The sequence below is a fragment of the Cladophialophora immunda genome, assembly GCF_000835495.1.
Source record: "Cladophialophora immunda strain CBS 83496 unplaced genomic scaffold supercont1.2, whole genome shotgun sequence".
Classification (NCBI taxonomy): Eukaryota; Fungi; Ascomycota; class Eurotiomycetes; order Chaetothyriales; family Herpotrichiellaceae; genus Cladophialophora; species Cladophialophora immunda.
In genome coordinates this window covers 6,381,033-6,396,741 of record NW_015622542.1, presented here as the reverse complement: position 1 = coordinate 6,396,741, position 15,709 = coordinate 6,381,033, and the positions used below count along the sequence as shown (strand labels likewise).

General features: G+C 54.1%; 7 protein-coding genes across 7 annotated transcripts; 2 read left to right on the top strand and 5 right to left on the bottom strand.

Moving 5' to 3' along the window:
* Positions 1 to 80: 80 nt before the first annotated feature.
* On the bottom strand, positions 81 to 1,205 carry PV07_04393 (uncharacterized protein; the record flags this gene model as incomplete). The annotated part of the gene is made up of 3 exons (XM_016391194.1): positions 81 to 506; positions 559 to 1,068; positions 1,137 to 1,205. 3 exons carry the CDS (start codon positions 1,203 to 1,205, stop codon positions 81 to 83), a joined length of 1,005 nt encoding a protein of 334 aa, XP_016253096.1.
* Positions 1,206 to 1,572: 367 nt separating this feature from the next.
* Positions 1,573 to 2,465, bottom strand: PV07_04392 (uncharacterized protein; the record flags this gene model as incomplete). The annotated part of the gene is made up of 3 exons (XM_016391193.1): positions 1,573 to 1,958; positions 2,014 to 2,240; positions 2,290 to 2,465. The coding sequence occupies 3 exons, from the start codon at positions 2,463 to 2,465 to the stop codon at positions 1,573 to 1,575; spliced, it is 789 nt and encodes a 262-aa protein (XP_016253095.1).
* A 228-nt stretch (positions 2,466 to 2,693) lies between these two features.
* PV07_04391 (uncharacterized protein) lies at positions 2,694 to 4,018 on the top strand. Its single transcript, XM_016391192.1, has 3 exons — positions 2,694 to 3,154; positions 3,228 to 3,336; positions 3,385 to 4,018. Exons 1-3 carry the CDS (start codon positions 2,937 to 2,939, stop codon positions 3,685 to 3,687), a joined length of 630 nt encoding a protein of 209 aa, XP_016253094.1. The 5' UTR covers positions 2,694 to 2,936; the 3' UTR covers positions 3,688 to 4,018.
* Positions 3,747 to 4,887, bottom strand: PV07_04390 (uncharacterized protein). Its single transcript, XM_016391191.1, has one exon. It carries the CDS (start codon positions 4,832 to 4,834, stop codon positions 4,244 to 4,246), a length of 591 nt encoding a protein of 196 aa, XP_016253093.1. The 5' UTR covers positions 4,835 to 4,887; the 3' UTR covers positions 3,747 to 4,243.
* A 154-nt stretch (positions 4,888 to 5,041) lies between these two features.
* Positions 5,042 to 6,434, top strand: PV07_04389 (uncharacterized protein). The gene has a single exon (XM_016391190.1). The coding sequence runs from the start codon at positions 5,113 to 5,115 to the stop codon at positions 5,887 to 5,889; it is 777 nt and encodes a 258-aa protein (XP_016253092.1). The 5' UTR covers positions 5,042 to 5,112; the 3' UTR covers positions 5,890 to 6,434.
* Positions 6,435 to 9,090: 2,656 nt separating this feature from the next.
* Positions 9,091 to 10,716, bottom strand: PV07_04388 (uncharacterized protein; the record flags this gene model as incomplete). The annotated part of the gene is made up of 1 exon (XM_016391189.1): positions 9,091 to 10,716. One exon carries the CDS (start codon positions 10,714 to 10,716, stop codon positions 9,091 to 9,093), a length of 1,626 nt encoding a protein of 541 aa, XP_016253091.1.
* Positions 10,717 to 13,577: 2,861 nt separating this feature from the next.
* On the bottom strand, positions 13,578 to 14,516 carry PV07_04387 (uncharacterized protein). Its single transcript, XM_016391188.1, has one exon. It carries the CDS (start codon positions 14,314 to 14,316, stop codon positions 13,987 to 13,989), a length of 330 nt encoding a protein of 109 aa, XP_016253090.1. The 5' UTR covers positions 14,317 to 14,516; the 3' UTR covers positions 13,578 to 13,986.
* Between the last annotated feature and the right edge of the window lie 1,193 nt (positions 14,517 to 15,709).

Here is a 15,709-nt window from a genome sequence, read left to right as displayed (position 1 = left end):
CACGATCAGTGAAAAGAAATGCCTTCAACACGTGTCATCCTCCTAATCCTAGCTTCGACTAGGCTATTGTGCCGGTAGTGTCAACGATCGACCGCGTTTGAGAACTCTTGGGACTCTTCGGATGCATCGAAGAGCAGTTGGAAGGGATTTTTGTGCGAGAATGCGACCGGCTCGGTCGCTGAGGGCTTTTGTGGCAGCGGTTGGGCACAATCGTCTTGATGGAAATCAATCTGGAACCTCTTGTACTTGAGGCGCGACATCAGGCAGCTCCTTGCCGTTATAGCCGATCGAATGCTGTTGAGAGATATATAGGCATGGCCTTTTTTGAAGAAGAGGTCGACAACTTCCAAGTAATGGATGTGGTCGAGATCTGCTCGAATGATATCTTCATTCAATTCTGGGTGCACAAAGCGAATAACCAGGTTGCGAGTTCGGCCGAGCGACTGGACGATTTTGGCAAAGCTTGGGGACATCTGAGTTTGTCGGTTCTCCCATGCTACTTTCACCTGAATAATGTTAGTAACTTGCAATGCCAATCGGTGTTCGGTTTCTGCTCGCCTTCTTTCTCCCGATGGAGATGTCATTTGTCCGTGCATAGCGAAGAAAGTTGTGTGCTGCAGTTGGATCCACGAAGCTGACATGGGCCGAGCCGTGTTGGGGTCGCATGTACATTTGTAAGATGGCACCACCTTTGAGAACCTGAGCGAGGCTTTGGAGGGTCGTGGCGGGCGATAGCCCGGAAATTGTCAGTGACCGTTTTGCGGTCGTGATAGCATCACCAGTCTGCTCGTTCGATTCTCCTGATACCTCCTCTTGTGCGTCATCTTCCTCGGTGTATTCAGGTGTAAGAGGTGAAGGGAATCCGGATTCGAAAGGTTTCTGTGAATAAGCGACGTGTTGAGCGCCGTCTTGGGTTGGCTCGTTGACGCGGACATTGGCTGAATTGAACTCTTCATCCGGGGCCGTCTGTGGACAATCGCCGCTGGTCAAGACGTCCAATGTCTCGGTGCTAACTCCTCCTGCCAGCAATGCGTGCTTCAGGGCAAGAAATTTATGTCCTGTTTCGATCTGTCGCTTGCTGTTAGAGATGCGTGCGTCTTTGACTGTCAGAGCGACTGGAAGGAGTAGATACTCACCAAGGACTCGTACTCAGCGACAGATATGGTGATTGTCTCTGCCATTCTACCAAGTTGGTGGCTCGCCATGATGCGGTATCAGAATTGTCGATGACGAAGGTAGTGGGTGGTTGCGGATTTTGAGATGTTCAAGTCGGGAAGGAAGGAGGCCAGTGGGAAAGAAGCCATCGCTTTTGAGAACAACGAAGAAACTGCCACACCCACGGCACCATACAACCCGAGGACGGTTCCAAGGCCGAACCTCTAGCTTCAGTCAGTATCGCCCCAACATCAGGCGCCGTCAACTCACCGTCAACAAGGTATTCCCAATCTCCGCTACCACCGCAGTCGCACTTCTTTTCTTCTGTGGTTGACTACCATAGATATATATACAAACTCCATCTCGAGCTTCTCATCGCTTAACTATGGACCACAGAAAGGACTTCCTCTCCGGTGGTCAAGTCAGCTTTGTGAACTCTTCTCCATGTTCTTTCAGCACCGAGTCGACCATTTCAATACTTCCTCTAATCAAGCGGGCTCGTTCCTCTGGGTGGAGGTCGAGGAATTCCTGGAACTCCTGGAACCAAGTGTTATCCTGGGCCGGCCCCTTGCCATCATATCCGACACACATCTCGGCAAGGATGGCGAGCGCCAACCGGATGGCCATGTCGCCTTCATACCGCTGGGGAAGCTCAGTCTGATTGATCGGGTGAAATATGGACTCGGGATCATTCTTGTCAATTGCCAGGGAAAGGCACTGCATCCGATCCTCAAACGTCCACCATTTTGGTAAGATTTTCGCAGTTTCCGCCAAATCGAGAAATCGCTGGAAGTCATCAATGGCTATGTTCGATGAAATCAGCTACGCCCATGAGAACATTAGGGAAGATGTGCTCACCGTCGCCCTTGGCCCAGACCAACCTGTCGATTGGTTTTCCTGGGTAATAAATGCCGTGGTCCTCGTCTCGGGATAAGTGGTCTGTCTCGACTCTTAACCGGTAGGCATCAATGATGAGTCGCAGAGCTTCGTCATGGCTATAGGACGAGAGGTAGGCGTTGGGGTCTCCTTTGCCCTGGACCATGTTGCAAAATGCCTTGTGCTTACGCCAGTGGGCTTTTTGACATCTATCAGCGAGTCAGTACATTCACGCTGTGAGCATATACGGTGTCTTACTCTTTGGAGCAGTAGTCGACCAACAAACAGCCATTGCATCGTCTCAGAGGCTTCTGAAATCCAAGGGCCAGGCAGTTTGCACAAACCGACAGCTTCTTGCCGTGCATATACTCGTGCTCGATTTGTCCCACATATGTCACACCACATATAGGGAAGGTCTTTGTCGGCGTCGCCATGGCGCGTGAGATGTGTTGTGGACGACGTGTCTTGTTGTCGACAAGATACAAAAACAATTCAAGGTGAAGAAGCCTCCAAGAACCTCACACGAGGCGGACTGGCAGTTCACTTGAACAGCCGGGGATTAGCCGAATATCTGCCGGAGAAGATGCTCGCCGCTTCTACGCTTCTACGCCTCTGCGCTTCTACGTAGCGCCGCCCAGTCTGGAGTCTTGGTGCCGTTCCTTGTTTTGGGCGGATCACCACGGATCATCATCATCGTCACAGCCACGTCCTCCGAACAGCATCAACACATCCAATTCTGCGATCCGGCAGCAATATCGACTGTTGACAGCCGCCATCGCCATCTAACAGACCGTCTGCGGCTTGGCCTCGTCTGCCTCCTATCTTCATCCTTCCCCGTCCGCCGTTGCTAGGAACCGGACACACTTGAGAACGCTGTCCGGTTACGCGGTCCTGACTGTGTCGAGATGGCGAAACCCATCGATAACCCATGCGAGGACGAGCCACAGGCCTTACCATTCAGGACTGGAGGCCCGTTAGCTCGCATCGAAGAATATACCATCTTCTACTTCCTGGCCATCTGCTCATGGTGCCTGGAAATCGCTGCTGCATGCTTGGGGTCTCTCTATGGAGCACAGAGCCATGCGTTCATTGGTACCATTACACCATTTCTTGCCATGCATTGGTGAGTAGCCTCCGCATCCTCGATCAATCTCTTTTCCGCCGCAGCTTTATCTGACAGGTTGGCGTCTGAACAGGATGGCTTTCCTTCAAACATGCTGGATGATGGCGACCGCTCCCCGCAATACCATCGCAGATCGGATGGCCTACCTCAATCTCGCTTGTAGATTCCAAAGACTATGTGCTGTGAGTAAGCAACCTCGTGTTCCCTTTTCCTTTTGACTGACTTCTCAGCCAACTGCACTGATCGGCATGGTTACCTGGGCGGTCGCGTATCGTTTTCGCGGCAAAGCCTCCAGCCAGGCGTACTGGATTATCTTCTTGATCGTTTGGATTCTCGAAACGGTCGTCTGCATTATGAACGTGTACAACAACATCAGCTGGGAGAGCGATTTGCTATACCAACTCGCTCCAGACGAGCCTCAGGGGAATTTCTGGCTTGCAGTCCTGGGCGTTCGGTCCATGTGTCGCGTCAAGCACAAGCATCACGAGAATACCGAAATGGAGCTCAAGCAAACCGCGAGCAAAAGGGTGTAACTACAGGGGCGGGGATCAAGGCAGCGTTTCCGACTTTACTGCGATGTACCAGGTTCATGATCTGTAGCTATTTGGGTTGGACACATGGGGGGCGTAACGTGCCACGTTCTGTCAATTGGACACTCTAATGCATAGCGGCCCTTATGACGCCGCGGATATTTATTCCCTTTTCCACACATAGCGAGGGAAACGTCAAGGGCAATACCATGCTCACGAATGAGACCCGTACTTCAAGGGTGACGAAACTGCGCAAATGGATGGCCATGTGTTGCTGCAGGTTATCACCGTCTATGCATCCACAGCTCCAAGATCCAGCTCTCTGGATCTGTATCCCATCTATAGATAGAGAGCCAGTGGCAATGCTGAATGGCAGTCACGGACTGTCTGATATCGGCAGGTCTCCTCTTCCAATTCCCGAAGCAGGGAGCACTTCCGCTCGAGGGCTGAAGACCAGTCGCAGGGACGAAATCTCCTCTCCGCCTGCAGGCTGACAGACATTAAACACATCGGGTTGGCTCGTTTCAACCACAAAATCAAGAGACGGCCTGTCTTCAGATCAGAACCACAGGTCCGGCTGATAATCTGCTGTGAGTCTGGGATCCTCGCCGAAACGCGCTTGCCAGGAGCCGAATCCGCCCTCCAGGACGCAAACCTCCTGCGCAGGCGACGATTCCTTCTTCTCCTGCTCGGTGCTATCTCCCGCCTCTTCTTTTGATTGCGTCTGCTCACGGGCCTCTTTGGCGTCCGCCCTCTGCTTCGCCCGCGCGTATGCCAAGGCCGCCTTCGGCCCTCTCTGCTGGCTCAACATGCAGTGGAAGATGACCTTTTCCTTGTCCCTCAGCGTCCGCAGCAGTTCGGGCATTTTCACTTCCAGCTGGTGCAGGGGCACCCAGGTGCTGCCGTGGATGTTGCCACCAATATGGTCGGAGTCACGGACATCGATTACGGCGACCTTAGCCTTCTCCGTAGGATCGAGCAGGAGCGGACCCAAGGTCGCGGGGTGGACATATTTGAGCGAAGAGAGCGTGATCAGGTTGGCGTTCGAAGACATTCTGCGCGGCGCAGGGGAATAGAGGGGGCCGCTGACCAGTTGTTTGAATGTTCGTGGCAAACGCAGTGCATCAACGCAAACAGACTGACAGTTCATCAACGATGCCTATTCCCAGGCTGCTCGTGTTCTGTTTATGTTGTTGAAACGAGATCGAGAGGGGGAGAATGGCTCGTCACTCTCTCACTCTGGTGTCTGCGCTGGATCTCGGTCCGCAGAAGCTCGAATGCGATTGGCTGGCGATTCTGCGTCGCCGAGCTCTGAGATTGCAGCCTCTGCTTTCAATTGAATAATTGTCCATCTGCACACTAGATCACCCACGCACTGCCTCTCTGCTACGCTTCTTCTCTTGAGGCCTTTTCTGCACGGGGACGTGCATGGTGCCACTTTCCTTGCACCAGATAGCACGCAACTCCGCAACAATGAAGACATCTCAATCGCTACAGAGCTGTGCACGTTGTGCTTTGTCCCCCGGCAGATCATCACCACGCCTCTTCATCTCCTCGAGCTACCCGAGGTCACCCCTTCAAGATGCCATCCAGCCTACACTGCGAAGACACGCGAGACAGCTCTGCTCCACGGCTCCCCGATCCCAGGACCGGGCTCCGCCTTCCTCGAACTCGAGACCTTCCAGGAAGCCCAACAACACCTCCGCTCCCAACACGATGAGGAACCAACTGATGGACCTGATCCGCGAGACCCGCGCGCCGGAGCCCAAGAGGAAAGAGACCGTCGCCTCCCGCTGGGACCAGCTGCTGGGCACCGCGCGGAACCAGAACGCCGCGGCCCAGCGGTCCTCCTCGACACCGGGCAACAACGGCGCCCCGACCTCGACCTCGACCTCGACGCTCCTGTCCGACCTGCACGACGACATCTACTCGTCGTCGGCGCTGCCGCCGATCGCGCTGCGCCTGCGCCCGACGCTGGGCCGCACCGTGGACGGCATCTACGGCGACCCGACGCGCGGCTTCCGCCTGCTCGAGCGCAAGTGCCACGACAACAGCGTCAAGGCCGACATGCGGAGCCAGGAGAAGCACGTCCGCCGCGGCCAGCGGAGGAAGAACGTCCGCATCCTGCGCTGGCGCCGGCTGTTCATGGAAGGGTTCCGGAGCGAGTTGGCCACGATCCGGAAGATGAGGAAGCAGGGATGGTGAAGGGAGGAACAACTCCCCCCCCCTTCCCCAAAATTTTACATAGACCCTGGGAAAGAAAGGCGCGCGGAATCACATAAATTTTGGTCGGGATGCGGCTGCGGAGGAGAAGGAGGAAAAGTTCCATTACTGTGGCATGTGTCGGAACACGCACGCAGGGCTCCGGTTGTATTATCATCGAATGCATCACTTGCAAGGAAATCGTGGCCACTTTCGAGTCTTGGAACAACAACAGTGGGGGGCATCTGTCTCCCCCTCCCCCCTGCCCTTCCGGTGTCTCTTGAGTCTCCTACACATGTTGATCTACAAGAAAACCCGGCTTTTGAGGAGGGTGGTGCAGCTCTTTTGGCCCCGTTTGGCCCGTTTGATCCGGGATCGGGCAACATGGAATCTTTTGTGAAGCTGCTGTGGACAATCCGCGTCGCACGTTGCGCAGACAGACAGTTAGTTGATTGACTGCCCGCCTACCGATCTGCGTGGGAACCAAACTGCATGATTGCGCGCTGTATCTTTGCAAGACTAGAGAAAACCCGAATACAAAAAGATGCTTTGTTTTCTACTTGATTATCCTGAAGAGAGTGGTGAGTGGTGCAGCAACCGCCGCCCTTTTCACCGTTTATCTAGGTAGGAGTCCGGCAGGCAGACGCTGCATCAGCCTCTGTGCCAGTGCCAGGGAGAGCATCATCCAACGTTGTGTGTCGGAGTGGATGTCTGGGACCAAGCGTGTCTGGCAAAAGCGATATCTTGAACCTGAACGTCGTTGCTCCTGGGGCGTGTGTCTCCGCCATGTTTCCCTCCAATGTGCCGAAATGAACCCGATGAATAGAAAGCTCGCCCGCAGGCCTTTTTTTCCAAAACTCAATGACAATGGAGCCATCGACCCAAGAGCTTGACTCCCTCCGCCGCCATCGTGGGTAGCATCGCCATCCAAATCGCGGGGAATCTTTCGCTTTGTCAAATTATGACCACAATGTTGACATGTCGGAGATGTCGACGGCACCCCTAAAGCGTCCTCCCGCTCCCCCAACCCCGTTCCCACATCTCCATTTTGTTTCGCGTTGTTCAGTAAGGCTTCCTCACCAGCTTCGCCATCTGCATGAGGTCACATGGCATATCCAGTGCATTGCCAGCTCGAAGAGCGTTGTATTGCAACTGCGCCTGTTCCCATTTGTGCTTGATTTCGTCGTCCTCGGGGTACTTGGCCGCCGCAGCACAGAGCACGTTGAGTTGCGCCGGAAGCGAGGTAATGCCAGCGGGCTGTTTATCGTACCATTGCAAGAAGTCCATGATCTCGGGATCGATGACAGTAGTCTTGCCACTGACGACTTGCTTGCAGTCAGGCTTCACACAGAACGAGTTGAAGCCTCGGATCGGGTCACCCTTGGCCGCTTCGGTTCGGAGCTGAAGGATGCAGCGATGGCAGTACAGATGCAGGCAGTTGAGGACCCGAACGTCGCGCTTGATGACCAGGCAACGAGAGCATTTGAGGCAGTCCGTTATGGCTTGGCTGCCCTGATGGAGTTGTTCGAGCTGCTTCATGAACAAGACGAACGTGTGGGCGATGGCTTTTATCAAATCAGCATTGTCCACCGGCCCTGAGAGATATGGCTTACCTGCTTCCTTTTCGAGTCTGGCCTTCTTGCCTGGTCTGACTACACCCGGACTTGGGCTTGGATCGCTACGCTTCGCCCCGGCCACTGCAGGAGCACCAGCACCAGCCGCCGGAGGGGTGGGTTTGATGCGGGGCGGCATGACAGGTTTGCTCATGGACTCAAGAAGGCCAGGGAAATTCTTCTGAAGGGTTGACATTCCGTGCGCGACGATTCTTCCTTGATCTGCTAGGGGGACTGCAGTAACCAGCGCAGAGACGCGGCTTGGGTTGTCGTCCAGGCCAGAGGCAGTGCCATTTGGTAGAGTACTTGCACCGTTGTAAGGATTCGCAGTGGAATTAGGCTCGGACTTGATGGAGGGCGAGAGCAATGGAATGACTGATGGGCCTCTGGCTGCTTGGGTGCTCGCGTGTTCGGCACCGGTGGCGATCAGGTACGGGTTGACAGACGCAGGTAAGTCAGAGGTGACGAGGGGAAGAAGAGGGAGTTTTTGACGTTCTTTCTCCTTGACTTGATCGTACTCGACGACCCGGAGGGCGAGATGATGAGCGAAGTGATAGGGGTCGCCGCTCAGCTGGTTCAATATCGCCATGAGGAGGAGGTTGTTGTCGGCAACCGTCCCCGAATTCTTGCTGATGGCCTCAACCGCGGTCTTCAACTGTGGGTTCACTCGCATCTGAGCGCAGATACCGTCGATGACAATGTCATTTGCAATGACACCGCGTCGAAAGTCCGGCTGGCTATGGGAACGATGTTCCTTGAACAGTCTCTCGTCGAGCTCGGCCATGATGTGACGGATTTGGGCGTCGTTGAAGGTGGTTCTCTCGTGGACGCTTCTGAGTTGGTGTTCGAGGTTGGTGCGTTCGGTCTGGAGTTCTTGCGCTACCACCTCCAGCCGATGGAGTTGTTCGCGGATGTCTCTGGTGGTCGGTTGGCGAAGGAGAGGCAGCGTTGGAGGCATCTCCCCGAGGGCGAAATAAATCCCACCGTGGATGGTAACAAGCCCGGCGTTACTTGGCGGGTTTTGAGATCTTTTTGAAGCTGCCTGACCTGTTGGATGTGAAGTGATGTCGCGATGGGTATGAAGAGGCGGGCGGCAACCGTGTGGGCAGTCACAGCAACGTGTTCACGGGGGAGGCGCCCTCCTCTTTGCCACACATAGACACATATATTTGAACCGGAGGTCGCCGCGAAGGAATAGATCGCAGGTGTTGTCTAGGGCTTCCTTATTCAAGGTCCAATGATGCGAATGAAGTGATGGACATCAAGCCACACAGAAAGAAATGAACGAGGTGTTCAACAGTACGGAACAAGAACCAGAGAGACAGATATGTATAGGATGAAACTACTCCACCTGGTGTCCGTTATTCACTACATCTCAACAACTCTAGGCGGCTATTGTCGATGGTGACAAGCTGTAGCGATATTGAGGAGTGAAGACAACGACCGTCACAGAGGATGGATATGACAGCCACCTTGTGAATGAACGATGTTATCAACAAAGGAAGCACATCCAACACATTGCGTGTTCCTGAAGGCTTTCGTGTTCAACCATGCAAGAACAGGGACAACCTTGATGCCGATGTCGTACTGCTCAGGGCTCAGCATCCTTCATGTCCGATTTGAACCTTTCGATCGCCCTCTGCTTCGTCTCCTGCCAGTCCACATACGGCTTGGGGTACCCCAGCTTCTCAAATTCCTGCTTGTCCATACGGTGATACGGATCAAAGATGGCCTTCCCCTTGACATCCTTCAACTCTGGGATCCACTTGCGGATGTACTCGCCCTCGGGATCGTTCCTCTCGGCCTGGGAGACAGGGTTGAACACGGTGTAGCTCGGTTCCCAGCCTTGCGTGTTGTTGCTGAGATCCCAATCGATCAATGTCTCCGCAAAGTATCGCTCTCCCCGCCTATAGTCGATGAGCAGGTTGCAGTACAAGTAGCTCGAGACGTTCATGCGGAGGCGGTTGTGCATGTACGCCTCGTGTTTGATTTGCCGCATGCCGGCGTCCACGAAGGGAACACCCAAGGTGCCCTCTTCCCAGCGTTTATACCCTTCCTCGTCGTCCTCCCAGTCCACAAATTCGAACTTGAGGTTCTGTGGTAGATTCATAGACGTGTGAGGAGTCTGGAGCAGAGTCTGCCGATACAGCTCCCTGAACACGATTTCGCGGACCCAGCCAGACATGCCGGGGTCGCAGCCTTCCTTGGAGAAATCGGTGGAGTTGTTATTTCGCTTGCTTACTGCTTTGAGGGCTTCGCGAACCGAGAGAACTCCCGCACTGAAATATGCAGAGAGCCGAGACGTAGAGTCCTTTGCCGGATTGGATCGTGTCGCCGCGTAGTCGGCGATCTTGTCGTCCAGGAAGTGATTGAGTCGCTTCACAGCAGCATCGTGACCTGCGGGCCAGAGCTTACGGATCCGTCCCCTCTCCTCATTACTGGCAAATTGCTTTTCCTTGGGTGGGCTGGGGACGGGACTGTCAAAGAACTGATTCAGAGCTTTCTTTGATTCGGAAGAGTTCTTCGAAGGCGCGGGGACAGTGTCAAGAAGACCCGGATTTGCCTTGACTTCGGCGAGCCATGCCCTGTGGTATGGTGTGAATACCTTCATGGCCTTTCCACTGTCTGTGAGGATGGTGCCCGGCTCCACCACCGTCTGGTCATGATGCAGAGAAAGATGAAATCCCTTGGACTTGGAGTTTCCAGCAGTGGCCTCCTTGAAAACCCTAATGTCGCGGCGTAATTCGTCGACCTCGTACTCGTAGTTTGCGTACACATGCGAGATGTCGTTGTCGCGCACAAAGTTGACGATGGCTGGGGCGATCTCGTCACGTTCACCGGCTTCCAGGAAGACCAAAGGAATGTCCAACGCGTCGAGCTCAGTCTTCATGAGCGCGAGATTTTCAAAGATGAAGTCCGTTCTGGCTGGTGAAGTGCCATGCCATCTGAACTCAGCTGGGCAATTGATGTAGACGCACAGCAATGGAGCTTGGGACTCGTTGGCCGACTGAGAAGCCGCGTTCAATGCACGGTTGTCGTGGATGCGTAGGTCTTTGCTCCGGAACCAATGCAGGACTCTCCTGGTGTCGCTGGGGGACTCCTGGTCTGCAAGAAGAGCCGTCAACTCCTCATAGGGAGTGTGCGCATCGATCTCTTTAGCCCGCTTGGTGGTGGGGTGCTTTTGCTCGGGATGAGCTGGCTCGTTCCTCTTGGACATTATCGAAGGTCTTGAATGCTTCGCTGCGAAGCTTCTGATGGACGTGAACTGGGTATCGAGTTGGGCACCAGGCGCAGGGAACAGAATAGAACAGCTCGCTGCGCCGCGACGAAAACAAGGGCTTGAGGCGATCCTTCTTAAAGCGAGCGAGCTCAGGACCGGCATCCCCCACTCGATCGAGAAGCCAGGCAAGACGACAGAGATCCCCAGATCTCAACAAGAGCAGATCCATCGATCTACGCTGACAGCTCAAAGCGACCTTGGAATGGATCTGAAGTCGTGACGTAAGGACAGCGACGGTGACAACAGTGACACACACATGGAGGCTCCTGCCAAGCCTCAGCCTGGGCAATTGAAGGTTCAATACGGCCAGGAACCTCAGACTATAATACCATCAAGCATAGATAGATACACACACGAGCGCCCTTTGGTGAGAACAAGCAGTGTTGGTGATGATGCAATGACGTGGGTAGGGCAGGTCCCGTCATGCTGTACTGGGGGCCGCGCAGAGCACATCTCAATCTTCAAGCCGATAGACTATACCTATGTACCTGACCTCCTAAAGCAGCTAGGAATGCCTGAGCACGCAGAGAAGGATCTCTAAATGTCCAGAGCAAGGGCAACAGGCTTCGGCCCCAGGTGTAGGGAGAGAGAGCATAGCAACAATACCTCACCTGCAGTAGTACATACCTACCCTCGCACCTCGCCATCCTTTAGCGTGTCTGAGAATTCAACCCTCGGGACGCCGAAAGTCGTGGGTGCACCAGACACTGCAATACTGCAAGCATGGCATAATCCAGTCGCAACAAGACAAAACATTGTAGGTAGAAAAAGCACGTATGTAATTGTCGATACAGCGTCCCCAGAAAATGAAGTGTCGAGTGCGACTCGCAGCAAAGGATGCCACATGAATTCCGGATGCCACTTCCGACTTGACACAACCGATTGTGTTAATATTACTTGTAGGAGCAGTTGTGAGCACGAGTCTGATGGGAGAATATCATGTGCCCAAGGCCCAGCAGAATATCGGCCAAACAAGGGTCATTTTCAGGACAAGGGGGGCCCAGTGGCTCGATCAAGGAATGGACCGCACTGGCGCCAGCTTCTGGTTGCAGGCTCCATAAGAAAAGTCCGTTTTCTCGGACGCGAAACAATAATAATAAGAATGGAGGGGCCACCCTTACGAGCAGGCAGCTATGGGCGACCAGCTTCTGGAAAGAATGGATCACCAAGAGTGGGCAGAGAGAGTGGGCTTGATCTTCATTGTCCGTTGCGGTGGCTGCATTAGTCGTCTGCTGGTTCGTGTTCGGTTATTTGAAGCGAGAACAGGAACTTGCTGGAACTCGTCACGAGTGGGCGGGCGATATACGAGGAAGTAATAGGGGGGGCCGCTATGACCGAAGGCTCCCTTGTCTCTTTGCCTTGTTGCTTTTTTTCTCGTTCCCCGTTTCCTGGTTCGATGAGATGATTTCGCATGTGAGTCTACGCGGGATAAGCCTACGGGTTATTAGTAGGCCAAACGGTGAAACATCCCAAATAGGGCATCTGGAGGAGAAAGCGGAAAAGAAAGAGAGTTTTGGGGGACATTGTGTCGTCTCTGTGCACGTCCCCTGCTTCCCCCGGTCACTGGTGGCAGCATTGGGGGAATTGGATGATGGCGACCCGTGACTTGCAATTGGCAAGCATCTACGAGTAGGTTGCTTGGGCTGGTCAGTGGTCAGTGGTCGGTGGTCAGTGGTCACCCACTCACTGGTCAGCGCCGGTTCTGTTGAATAATTACCCCCCTCCGGAGATCCAGGCTGGGTCCAATGCCGAAGAGCGCAGAGACGATCATCCTTATACTGCCAGGGTTGCTAGTTATGCAACTTATGAGGCCCCCTCGGCCCCCTCCCCTGCACAGTGGCATGACGGCTGTGACTGGGAAAAGATGCAATCCTTGGTCAGCTTGGCAGGGAAGTTGTAGTTGGCTAGCACCGCTCTCTTTCCCGGCTGGAAAACGATCCAAGACAAAATTTGAGACCGACTCGGGCCAACCGAGGAGACCGAGATACGGCCTGGTGAATTAGTGGTTCGTCTAGGAAATCAGTGTCGTACCGACAATATTGTAGCTACCCTCTGCTTGGGCAATTGTGCGGACAAGCGGAACAATGCCGGTGACCGTCCGCCGGTCCCGATGAACAGATGGATTTTGATGACTGATATTACGGCCTACCCCTTTTTTTTTTTTCACTTTCTGGCAAATGCCTGGCGCGGTGCGGACGACCAGAGTAGACATTTCAAGCAAAAGTGGAATGTTTTGTGGCAAGGCTGACAAGGGCAGGGTTCGTTGAGCCAGGCTTGCAGAGACCAAATGGCGAAAAAACATCCGACTTGATCATAATATGAGATTATTAACTGAACGTTCCCGGCGTGCGTGAGACGGACAGACTATAACTATTACTACTAATACTCTAAGAGATGATGTGCCCAGGCCTGGACCTATTGCCTCGGACGCGCAGATTAACGTGTGGAAATATGATCCTATGACCTTCACAGACGTCGAAATAGGATGGAATCCACACATCTCTGTGTGCGAAGCCCTAGTTGGAACGGGATAGAGGTCGACAACCACTGCGTACGGAGTATTCCACAACGTCACTGAAGCGGGTCACGGCAGCGAAAGGGGCTTTGCACTTTGTGCGCCTTCACCACGTGGGTTGCGGAGCTCACAGAGGTGGATATGTGTCCATTATTCTCAACGTGTTTCCCTACAAGAAGAACCCGTGGCACAAGCCTGCTCTAGGTCGACTGCCTTTGAACCCGAGGGTGTCTGGTTAGGAGACATCGCCACAACATATTGTCTACAAGTAGAACTTCTTCCTCAATGTTGAGGTGGAAGATGTTGGATTTTCCAGACAAAACCCTAACAGAGCAGGGGTCGAATCAAAGCCGAGGCCAGCAAATGACTGGTGGCAATCATGGTAGATCTTTGCCTGCTACTCGAACGACCCAAGCTGAGCATCCCTGAAAGTCGTCCATCATGACCGAGCCAAGAAGCCCTGAATCACGCCTCCAGCACCCACTTCTTGCGGTTTCCGGTAGGCAGAACGACAGATCACAGGAAAACACTGGCAGAACAAAGGAAATCGGGTCACATCTGACCATGGCTCCTGACATGGCGAGACACTCTCAGCGTCGGAATCAAATGTGACCAGGGACCGAGTCCTACCAAGTCCTTGTCGGTAGACTGCTCAGAATACCAAAACCCTTTCCCCTGCTGGACCGTAGCAGCTATAGCTTCCATTTTGGACCAGTGCCAGCTGCCGTCAGCGTGGCAAATGGTCTGTAATATTTGCTCCAACATGTTTCCAGAATGTAGGCCCGGTGGTCCTGGCCCATGCTGATGCAGTCGTCCGGGGAGCCGCGAACTTCCGCCGCGACAAAATAGTTCGTCGCACATATGTTCGATCCCAAGTCCTTACCACATAATAATGCCTCTGGTTTTGTGTGGTCAGCATGGCCTATGACATTCCCAGGGACAGGAGCTGTAGCACGACGCTGTAGCTTAGCTCTTCTGTCCGACTTCAACGTTGGCTGACGAGAAGAATCCACAGCCAGCATGTTGGATTCTATTTGTGACACGGTCAATGCGATTCATCGTATAGATGGTACAATGAAGGGGCCAAGACCAAAGGCAAGGCTTGCGAGCAAAGTTTCACAGTGGTCTTGGATGACAGGTCAAGGCGCCTAGGCAGATGGGGACGCTTGTTCAGGAGTTCCGGACACAGCACAAACAAAGACTCTCCCATGGTTTCGGAATGGTCAGAAGCCTGAATCCCAGGGCCATGGCTGGATTAAAATTCGAGGTTGCATCAAGGCCGAATTGTGCTTCCATGGACCATGCGGAACAGCTTCGGAGGAAAATTTCAGATCCCAAGGACACGCCGGCGCTTTTGCTGCTTTTGTCGGTTGGCCAGCTGTGAGTGGCCGGGGAGACTCTGAGCTGGCCACTGATCTGGCAATGATGCGTCTAGCATCAAGCATCCTGCTGTGATGCCACCCTGAAGGGGGCAAAAGGCTCCGAACGCCGTCGAGGATCGAGGTGGATGATTGGTGCGAGAAGCAATATTATGACATTGTGTGATGAACCCACTCGAGATCCCGCCGAACCGCACCCGATTCTTGTTCTTGCAGTGTTCCCACCCCATCAGGCCTTGAGGCTTGGTATAAGGTTGTCGTCCAAGGCAGTCGCTGCGAACCCAAAGGACCGGATTTGGCACCTACAATCTCAGAACGCGACCAGTTCAGGGTTCGCTACACCAACCTTGACGCCTAATAGTGCCGCGTCGCCGGACAAGAGCGCCCGAGTGGCGCCTGAAGCGAAGGGCTGGTCAGTTGGGGAGGCGCGGCCAGCGCCTGACCAACCCCAATTGAGACCGCTTAGAAGATGAGCGAGAGGCACCCTCCGAAAAGTACCTACTCGTAGGGGACTTGTATTGTGCGAGTCCTCCGTACCTTGGTAGATTTGGCGGGGTTCTCCTGGCCGAGGGGTGCTGGAGCATCTGGGTGAGATATGTGCTGTTGCTACTGCTTTTCCCTTCCCGTCCAGATCGTGGCCTCAGCACTGTTCATACTGTATATGTCGATGAGCACCTCGAACCACGTACCGAGTGAGTACCTCGTAGTTCCTGGTGTACCTCAGGGTCGGGGGTGACAAGTTCGATACCTGTTCCCACGGTCAGCCTAGGGCCAAGCCGGCGTCATCGCCTGACTCGATCGCAACGAACAAATGGTTGATTCCGGCTGGGCTTGGAAGCTGGTCGAGGGTCAAGCAGGCCGACCCCTGCCTAGTGCCTCCAAGTGCCTCCAAGTGCCTCCAAGTGCCTCTCAACCTCTGTCCGTGGCTGTTTCCCTCGGCCGCTGGGCAGTTGGCACCCTAGGTTTTTCCCTTTGTTTTTCCGTTCATCTCCGCCAATGTTCAATTTGTTGTTTGCCTCAACCAAGCCCCCCTGTC